This window comes from Nansenia antarctica, assembly GCF_963989245.1.
Source record: "Nansenia antarctica genome assembly, chromosome: 7".
Classification (NCBI taxonomy): Eukaryota; Metazoa; Chordata; class Actinopteri; order Argentiniformes; family Microstomatidae; genus Nansenia; species Nansenia antarctica.
Window position 1 is genome coordinate 41,553,284 of NC_137677.1, and position 10,739 is coordinate 41,564,022.

At 43.9% G+C, this 10,739-nt stretch overlaps 1 protein-coding gene across 1 annotated transcript; it reads left to right on the forward strand.

Moving 5' to 3' along the window:
• The first annotated feature begins 2,556 nt into the window (after positions 1 to 2,556).
• On the forward strand, positions 2,557 to 8,432 carry esd (esterase D/formylglutathione hydrolase). Its single transcript, XM_080536481.1, has 9 exons — positions 2,557 to 2,629; positions 3,134 to 3,212; positions 3,779 to 3,867; positions 4,135 to 4,233; positions 4,384 to 4,508; positions 5,232 to 5,351; positions 5,499 to 5,597; positions 6,767 to 6,934; positions 7,928 to 8,432. Exons 2-9 carry the CDS (start codon positions 3,145 to 3,147, stop codon positions 8,006 to 8,008), a joined length of 849 nt encoding a protein of 282 aa, XP_080392607.1. The 5' UTR covers positions 2,557 to 2,629; positions 3,134 to 3,144; the 3' UTR covers positions 8,009 to 8,432.
• The last annotated feature ends 2,307 nt before the right edge of the window (positions 8,433 to 10,739 follow it).

The following is a 10,739-nucleotide window of genomic DNA, read 5'->3' on the forward strand; positions in this document are numbered from 1 at the left end:
AAAGGATTCCTGATGAGATTGCCCGGACACCGGGGAACGACTGGTACACAGTCCCGACCCTGAGGCGTAGGGACCGCAAGCAACGCCGGGGCCGCAGGGGAGGCCTGCTAGCGAGGCTGAGGAGGAGCCCGGACAAGCCAGCTTTGCCGAGTATCTTCCTCTCTAACGTAAGATCCCTCGCTAACAAGATGGACGAACTGAGACTGCAGGTCGCTACCAACAACACCATGGGGGATAGCTGTGTGATTATTCTCACAGAAACCTGGCTCAGCGCTTCCATTGTAGACTCTGCGGTCGCGCTACAAGGCCACTCGCTACACCGAGCGGACAGGACGATGCTTAGTGAGAAAACGCGCGGGGGCGGCCTGGTTATATCTACGAAGGACAGCTGGTGCTTAAACACAAAAACTGTGAGTAGCCACTGCTCCCCAGACCTGGAATACTTGACTGTTAAATGCCGACCCACATACCTCCCGAGGGAATTCAACACAGTGTACATAACAGCTGTTTACATTGCACCAAGCGCGGGTGCTAGCTTAGCATTAGCCCGGCTACATGACGTCATCAGTGGTGGACAGAGCACAGATCCTCAGGCAGTGCACATCATCGCGGGGATGTTAATCATGCTGACCTGAAGGTAGTACTACCCAAGTTTTATCAGCATGTTAAATGTGCAACAAGAGGAGATAACACCACTGGACAAGGTATACACCAACATCAAGCTTGCCTACAAAGCTAGACCGCTAGCTCATCTAGGCATGTCTGACCACGTGTCCATCCTCCTGATCCCAGCCTACACTCCCATTAGAAAAAGTGCTCCCATCACCACTAAGACTGTCAGAACCTGGCCAGCAGGGTCCGCTCCACTGCAGATCTGCCTGAATGACACCTCATGGCAGGAATATGAGCATGAGGACCTGGAACAGTTCACGTCGTCGGTTCTGAACCACATAGTGAACTGCACCAACTCAGCCACCGTGGACAAACGTGTCCGGGTCTACCCCAACACGAAGCCATGGATGACTGAGAAGGTCCGACAACTGCTCAAGGAGAGGAACAACGCCTTCTCAGCGAAGGACAAACTGCTGTATAACACCACCAGGGCTAACCTAAACCGTGGCATCCGGGAGGCCAAGGCAGACCACAGAGAGAAGATTGAGGAATGCTTCCTGAGCAACGACTAACAGCCACGTAACATCCATATGCTGTATATATAAATAAATATATTTGACTACCAGTAAGACACCGGAGCACTTGTATCTATAACAAACGCGGAGATTGTATGAGCTGCCGGCGCAGACAGGATTTTACAGCGTTCCTTCAAACTATCGTAATTCATGAACTATATGCCCAATCTAAAACATTCTAACAGTTTCTGAAAGCAGAGAAGTTGCACTTTTTGAACAGTTGAACTTTTTTAGGCTTATTACGGTAGTTCACCCAAAAAAAAGCACAGTGCTCAACGTGTCAGGAGAAATAAAAATAGAATCGGGGCTTTAACACGTCGACATTTCCCTGGTTGCGAGATCTAAACTAGTCTACTAGAACTGAAAGCGGCAAGTAACAGGCACTTAACGTTACCTGTTGTAAGGCTGATCTGTGCACGATAGTGCTGCATTTTGACATAATTCTTAGCGCATTTCCCCCCCGCTGATCTGTATAGCGGGAGGAATCTTATGACACGTAACTCCTCCTACAGTCCCGGGTCGTTCCTGTATAGTGGAAAACGTCCCGTACCCAGAACTTTTCAAAAGCGTGCCGAGGCGAGCCGTGCCGTGCCGTGCCGAGCCGGTCAATGGAAAAGCGCCATCATATATAGTTATCGTCGTCAAGTTATATCAAAGTGTTGTTTTCTGACTTTTTCGAGCATTATGACTGCCAATGGCCCCTGGTCCTAGTATAGATTAAAAGTTTTATTTACTGATGTTGATGCACTTCCTAGACAAAATGTATTTGTTGTAAGTCGCTTTGGATAAAGCCGTCTGCTAAATGTAAAAAATGTAATGTAAAAGTAATGATATGCTGCAGATATCAGGACTCCACCAGGGGACAGGACTTGGGGTGTATTTGATAATCATGATGTAGAAAAATGGGGAGAAATGTAGTTCATACTTTGTGACTGACAGAAACACAGGCAGGTAGACAGATGATGTTAGTATCTGTTCGACACAGGAAAAACCCAAACAATAGTATGGAATGCATTATTATGTTTGGATGTGTATTCTAGTGTAACAGCGCCATCTCTCGGTCGTAGATGCACATGACCATGAAACTAGAGGCGGAGGTCGGAGGTAGCCGTGACGTATAACCAGGGTTGCCAGATGGGCCGAGTTACCGCCGAATGGGCTATTTTTGATCACACTGGGCCGGAGAAAAGCATTTGGGCGGTTGAGCTGGATAAAATAGCATTTAGGTGGTATCATGTCAGTGCCTGAAAGTGACCAAATGTGTGTTTTTCGGTTTTTTTAGACCGTGGAAATTGTTAGGCTGGAAAATGTCAATCCCATCTGGCAACCCTGGCCGTGACGTATGACGTTGACCCAACTTGACCGTCGCGTTGGACTCTGGATCCAGGGGAAGCAGCTTGTCAAAGGAAAGTTTCCAGTTGTCATCGACATTAAGACAAAAGGTATGTTGAGTGCAAATAACAACATGCACGTGCTGTTTTGCTGTATCTGTTACGAAGAATTGTAACATGCATAGACGTGGAAAAGCTAGGAAGAATTGCAAGTTTGGAGTGAGCCAGTGACACCTGCTGTCAGCAGAAGATTGACACTCCAGAGGCTCTGCAGCCCAGCCAGCATGCAGCGCGTGTGATCAAAGTTGCGCCTTTCTTTATCTGAAATGAGAAGGTGTTATAGTGATGTAGCTTGTAGAAATAACAGAGTATGTATGTTAAAATAGCTCATATCCTGCTTTCTATAAACGCTCTGTGTTGGTGTGCCTGGGCCTCTCTGTTCCGCCCTGTCTGGCCGTCTATTTCTGCATAAAGCTGGACTGAGCAGAACTCTGCGTCGCCATTTGCACGCACATTGCACGGTAACGATGTTATCTTGGGTGCGCAACAGAGCAACAGTGATGTGTGTGAAAGGTGTGCGGTTATGTAACGGGTTCTTCCGGGGTGTCGCCGTAGCTAACGGAACCATGGCCGTGACCCAAGTCTCATCCAACAAGTGCTCAGGCGGCTACCAGAAGGTGTTCGAACATGACAGGTAAAGTAGCACACACACACACACACACACACACACACACACACACACACACACACACACACACACACACACACACACACACACACACACAGAAATATAAACATGTGCATGCACACACACACACACACACACACACACACACACACACACACACAAATATAAACATGTGCATGCATACACACACACACAAATATAAACATGTGCATGCATACACACACACACACACACACACACACACACACACACACACACACACACACACACACACACACACACACACACAGTTGTAGATGATTGCAATGACAGTGTCTATATGCGGAATTAGTTCTGGGAATCTGGTCAAGTTGTAGGTAAACCTACCAGTCTTTGCAGTCTTATTTAGGTCATGGGCAATAATAATAATAATAATAATAATAATAATAATAATAATAACTTTTATTTGTATAGCACTTTTCCTGCAAACGTTGCAGCTCATGTTGCTGGGTAGTGTTGGGTAGGACATGTTGTTGTCTATAATGACTAAAGACAATGTCAATGTTAATGTTGTTGTTGATGTCTGTGTCCAGCGTGGAGCTGAAGTGTAAGATGAAATTTGCTGTCTACCTGCCCCCAAAGGCTGAGAGTGGAAAGTGTCCAGTCTTCTACTGGCTCTCAGGTGAGTTCTCTCTCTCCCTCTTTCACTCTCTTTTCTCTCTCTCTCTCTATCTCTCTCTGGGTGGGATGGCACCATCAAGGCTTTGACCAGTAGAATCAGGTGTTAGCTCTGGGCAGGACCAAAATCCTGTAAGAAACATTATGCAGATAAACAACTCTGATTTGACGCTATGTGGATTTCAAATCCAAGCATTAAGAACATTAACAGATAACTGTGTGTGTGTGTGTGTGTGTGTGTGTGTGTGTGTGTGTGTCTGTGTCTCTCCAGGGTTGACTTGCACAGAGCAGAACTTCATCACCAAGGCAGGCAGTCAGCAGGCCGCTTCTGAACACGGCATAATCATCGTCGCCCCGGATACCAGCCCACGTAAGTCACACACACACACACACACACACACACACACACACACACACACACACACACACACACACACACACACACACACACTTTTTTACTCTTTACACTTTTCAATGCCCACTCACCTTGTAACAGTTATTACCTCCCTCCCTCCCCCAGGTGGGTGTAACATAGAGGGGGAGGATGAGAGCTGGGATTTTGGCACGGGGGCCGGTTTCTATGTCAATGCCACCCAGGAGCCCTGGAGCACCAACTACCGCATGTACGCCTACGTCACTGAGGAGGTGGGGGACTAGTAGTATTTTCTGGTCTTCTGAAGAAAGCTATTGGCCAGCTGCAATTAGTCCAAAATGCAACAGCAAGAGTTTTAACCAAAAGAAGCAGAAGAGCTCATATAACTTTAGAAACTCTACACTGGCTTCCTGTTAAGTTCAGAATAGATTTCAAGATCCTTCTGCTTGTTTATAAAGCCCTCACTGGCACAGCACCAGCATATCTGAAAGACCTTTTGCTAGCATATCAGCCCAATAGAGCTCTCAGGTCTTCTGACGCTGGTTTTCTCTGTGTACCACATGTACAAAAGAAGAGTGGTGAGGCAGCATTCTCATTTTATGCACCCAAATTGTGGAATGCACTGCCAGTTTACATTAGGGATGCAACCTCAAGTCAAGACTAAAAACCCATCTTTGTAATATTGCCTTTAATTGACTAAATAATTCAATTATAATTATCTAATGATTAAAGCACTTTGAGCTGCAACATGTGCAGGAAAAGTGCTTTACAAATAAAAGTTGTTATTATTATTATTACTGTAGGTTACTGTAGTATTACTAGTATTAACATGTACAGTATTAGTGTTATAGTGTTACCATTACCTCTACTTCCCCCAAATACTCACCTCCTCCCAACTCTCTTTTTTTTCTCTCTCCCTGTCCCCTACTCTCTCCCTGTCCCCCCCTCTCTGTCTGTCCCCCCCCCTCTCTCTGTCCCCCCCCCCTCTCTCTCAGCTCCCTGCTCTGATCAACTCTAACTTCCCCACGGATCCAGAGAGGATGTCTGTCTCCGGTCACTCTATGGGCGGACACGGAGCCCTGATCTGTGCCCTGAAGAACCCTGGCAAATACAAGGTGTGTTAACCCTGGTGTTAGTTATGGGGCGTCCATAACGTCATAACGACTCGAAACATATTTATCATCTCTTATCTGACTCAATCTGACACTTGTCTGAACATGTAACATATTAATAAAGCTTCCCCCCGCTTCCCCCCCCTCCAGGCTGTGTCAGCGTACGCTCCTATCTGTAACCCTATGCAGTGTGCCTGGGGTCAGAAGGCCTTCTCCGGCTACCTGGGCTCAGACAAGACCACCTGGGAGGTACGCCACCACACAGGGACAGTGATACACACAGGGACACACAGGGACACACAGGGACAGTGTTACACACAGGGACACACAGGGACACACAGAGACAGTGATACACACAGAGACAGTGTTACACACAGAGACAGTGATACACACAGAGACAGTGTTACACACAGAGACAGTGATACACACACAGGGACAATGATACACACAGGGACAGTGATACACACAGAGACAGTGATACACACAGGGACAGTGATACACACAGAGACAGTGATACACACAGAGACAGTGATACACACAGAGACAGTGATACACACAGAGACAGTGTTACACACACAGAGACAATGATACACACAGAGACAGTGATACACACAGAGACAGTGATACACACAGAGACAGTGTTACACACAGAGACAGTGATACACACAGGGACAGTGTTACACACAGAGACAGTGATACACACAGAGACAGTGTTACACACAGGGACAGTGATACACACAGAGACAGTGATACACACAGAGACAGTGATACACACAGAGACAGTGATACACACAGAGACAGTGATACACACAGAGACAGTGATACACACAGAGACAGTGATACACACAGAGACAGTGATACACACAGAGACAGTGTTACACACACAGAGACAATGATACACACAGAGACAGTGATACACACAGAGACAGTGATACACACAGAGACAGTGTTACACACAGAGACAGTGTTACACACAGAGACAGTGTTACACACAGGGACACACAGAGACAGTGATACACACAGAGACAGTGTTACATGTGTTTGTCTGGAGGCTACGTCTCTCGTTGGGGGGGGTTATATTATTACTAGGAAGGATGTTCGCCGCGGTGGCAGATTTCTGAATCAGAGAATCAGAATAGCTTTTATTACATCTTAGTATACAAGTACACAAGAGTAACATTCTTTGGCTTTGCTTCCTCTACATTGACATTGCAGCATTCAGTATGTTATATTCTATAATAAGTAACATAAGTAAGTAAAATAAGTAACCCTACAAAGTAATAGAGCGGTCTCTAACTCCTTTAGGGACACCTGCTGTAGTTTCATTTTGAAAGAACAGAATAAGAACGCAACAAGAACCTCTTCTACTCCTTTCTTTCTTTCTTTCTCTCTCTCTTTCTTCCTCTCCCCCTCTCCAGGCCTATGACGCCACAGTGTTGGCCGCCTCCTACTCCGGGCCCCAGCTGGACATCCTGATTGACCAGGGCCGCGATGACCAGTTCCTGTCCGCCAGCCAGCTACTTCCTGACAACCTGATCGCCGCCTGCTCAGAGAAGAAGATCCCTGTGGTGTTCAGACTGCAGCCGGTCAGTACTGGTGCTGCCACCCGGTGGCCAAACACAGGAACTGCCTGGTGTCGTATCAACAGGGAATGAATGTAGCTTTTAGTTTGCTGTATCGATCCATTAAAAGGCACTTTAGGAAAGACAGTGGTCACTAGCCTGGCGCTAAGCTAATCAGCTATCTAATAATGAGCCATTTGCATGTCAAATCAGTTGTGTTAGTGTTGGGCTAGAACAATAGCCTGCTCAAACTGCCCTCCAAGTGCAGAGCTGTTGACCCTTGAAAGGTATCTATATATCCTGCCACTATCTACAGTACACTGCGTAAGTTATGGGACAGTGACGCATTTCTTTTCTTCTTTTGGCTCTACAATCTAAAAGTTTGGATTTTAAATCAAAATATGAGGTTAATGTAGAGATTATCAGCTTTTGATAGTATTTGTGTACACCATTCAGAAATTACATGACTTTTTATGCGTAATCCCTCTAGATTAGGGTACCCAAAAGTAATGGGACCGATTTATCAAATGTTCAAAAACCCAAATATGTACACAAATGCCATCAAATAAAAGCTGAGAATCTCTACATCACCTCATAGTAATTGTTTGATTTCACATCCAAAAGTTTATGTAGAGCCAAAAGAAGAAATAATGCTTCACTCTCCCATTACTTACGGAGGTACACTGTCTGTACCTATATACCGGTAACTATAATATCCATATATCTTCCACTCTCTGTACATATATAACTATAATATCTACATCTATACAGTTAGGTTCATATATATTTGGACACAGACATATTTTTTTAAATTTGAGCTGTTTACCAAAACATCTTAAAGTTACAGTTATATAATGAATATGGTGCAGACTGCACTCTAAGTGCAGACCCAAATATTTACGGACCTAACTGTATATCTGCCACTGTCTGTGTTAACCTAGAGTCTAGGTCTATGAATATCCCACTGTGAAGAGGCAGACTGACTGAGCTGTTGTAATGTCCATGTCTCTCCACCAGGGCTACGACCACAGCTACTTCTTCATCTACTCCTTCATCAACGACCACATCAAGCACCACGCCAAGTACCTGAACGCTTAAAGGCCGCGACCACAAACCAACCAACAAGGCTTTCTGTTCTTCGACCACATCAACCACCATGCCAAGTACAGCACCTGAACGCTTAAAGACTGCCTGTGACTTACTGTGACCGCTAACATCTCAACCGTGCCGTCTCTCTCTGTGGGCTGTGTTCGACCACACAACAACACCTGCCCCGTCAGTCCCAGGCAGGATACGGTGTGTTAGCTATTGTTGTATGTGACATGCTATTGTTGACCGTGTGATTTGATTCGATTTTTGGGGTTTAAACCATTGCACAGTTGAACAGTACTGAGCCCAGGAGATGTCATCATCCCATCTTGCCCTCGTGGAGAGGTGGGTTCTGGGAGTGTCTGAGCTGAGTCACACAGGGCTGTCTGTGGTTGTTTACCAAATAAAAGTCTTTGGTTAGTACTTTTCAGTTTGTGCGACTTGTTTTGTGTGTAATCCAACACAGTGTGGATGTGGGTGTGTTGTGATGGAAGACAAAGAGACGATTAGCTTTTTACAGAGAAGGTCTTTACTGGTCAAAGTGAAGTGTATATGTACAGTATTCACAGCAGTTAAGGCGCTATTAAAGGGGTGTTTCATGCATGTAAATCTGAGTTGCTCTACAACAAATACACATATAGGACAGGGAGGTACAAAAAGGTGTAATATTATATAATTCATCAACATTTTGAACAAACATGAACAGAACACTTGAAAATAAATTTGATCCCATCATAAAAGTACAAAAAAGTGAGTACAAGCTCTGAGGGCTATATACAGTACAAAGGAGAGAAATAGAAAAGACAACATAGCTCTTAGCTCAGCAGTGAGTCAACAGGTTTACTACTACACATTTACCTCACATCTATACAGTTCAAATTAATTTCAGATAAATCCACTCACACTCAATGTCTAAAACAAAGTGACGATATCTGAGATTTGTCAGTTGCCAAAACAATGAGCTATAAATACTTAAAATATTTAAAGTGCAGATTATTCCTGGCCATTAAGCCTCATAGCCACTCCCAAAGCATTATGTGAAGGATGTGCCATCTCACATAGTTCTGGCTGTGTGAGCGAGAATTAGGGTTTAGAGTTGTGCTTCTATAATTTATTTATCGATTAGCAAAAAAAGTAGGACTTTTATTCCTACCCGTTTCTAAATGGGCAAATTGACAGTATAAACCCCAAACCAGGTAAAATGCTCAATTCCTCTTGGACTTCCATGTAAACAACACCAGTCTAATTCACCTGCTGCTACAACACAATATCCATGTCTTACATTCCCTTCAGTCTCCGCATCGCTTCTGTCTGTCTGAACAGGTGTGAGCAGGAAGTGTATTAGGTTCATGGTAGTAGTAGTGTATCAGTTGTGGAAGGGGAAATACTTTTATATCAGAGGTCAGTATCTATACAAATATTTAATAGATCATTTGTTATATTGTTGTTGTTCTTAGTCTCACTAATGTATACATTATCTATTCTATTTTGAATGATATAGATAGATTCTGCCAGTTAGTTATTATCTTGAATTATACTTTATTAAAAGATTATGATGCAACCACATCAGTGTATGGCAGTAAATGTATAGTAATATATTAGTAAATATATTACTAATGTATAGTAAATTAGTATGAGATTTACTGCTAATCACTGATACAATACAGTTATAAAAATATACTAGTATTGAACAATACTCAAAACCCAACTTGCACAAACCATCATCACGTTACAGGTGCACGTCATCACATCTCATTGAAATATAATAACCATATATCTAACGACACATAGATCATTGGAGTGTAAAAACTATATTTACAAAAGCTACTAAAAAAAATAAACGTAATAAATACGTAATAAATTCTCTTGTCAAGTGGCATTGAAAAACAGCTTGGTTGTTTTGGCAACTGTCAAATCTGACCAGCGAGAAAAAAAATCCTATTTGATTTTACTGCTGAATCTTAAAGTAGCTTAAGCTTTGGATACCAAGCTATATCAATAATATGAATATCCCCCACACACGCACGCACGCATGCACACGCACGCACGCACACACACATATACTACACACACACACACACACACACACACACAATACTAGTTTCGGAGTGTTATCTGCAATATCTGTGCACTCCAGCATCTACTACCCATCTACCAAGATGCTGTTACATCTTAGTTACTGTTGAACTAGCAGCTAGCCGTAGCCCACACTAGCCTTAAACCAGTTCACATCAGCATCACCACACACCTTTAATACGGTAGTGTACTAGGATATAGAAACCCTTCCCTGTCTCCCTTTTTTTGTCTCTCTGACACGCGCGCACACGCACACACACGCACACACACACATACACACACACACACACACACACACACATACACACACACACACACACAGAGCATGTTAGAGTAAGACTGCAGGCTACAGAATGAAGAGTGACAGAGTAGCTAGGCCACGCCTCCCCTGAGTCACATAACCAGAGCCCAACACACTTACAACCAAAACCAAACTTTGTCCCACAACGTTAGCACAGCGTTTCAACAACACTTTGACAACAACGACAACACTTTGACTCAAACAGACCGGGTGAGAGACTTTTTTTTAAAGTGTTCCATATAAAACATACAACTCAAAACATCTTACAATATACAGAACTATACCTAAAATATATTACCTATTAGAGAAAAATATTTCGGGGATTCTTTTCAATGTATACAACTCTCTCAAACACTTGGCTAT

What these genes read in the sequence shown, in the direction of transcription:
- esd (XM_080536481.1), top strand. Translation starts at nt 3,145, where the DNA reads ATGGCCGTGACCCAAGTCTCATCCAACAAGTGCTCAGGCGGCTACCAG. An exon ending in AAGGTGTTCGAACATGACAG is followed by an intron (nt 3,213 to 3,778) that starts GTAAAGTAGCAC and finishes GTCTGTGTCCAG; the next exon opens with CGTGGAGCTGAAGTGTAAGA. An exon ending in ACGCCTACGTCACTGAGGAG is followed by an intron (nt 4,509 to 5,231) that starts GTGGGGGACTAG and finishes CCTCTCTCTCAG; the next exon opens with CTCCCTGCTCTGATCAACTC.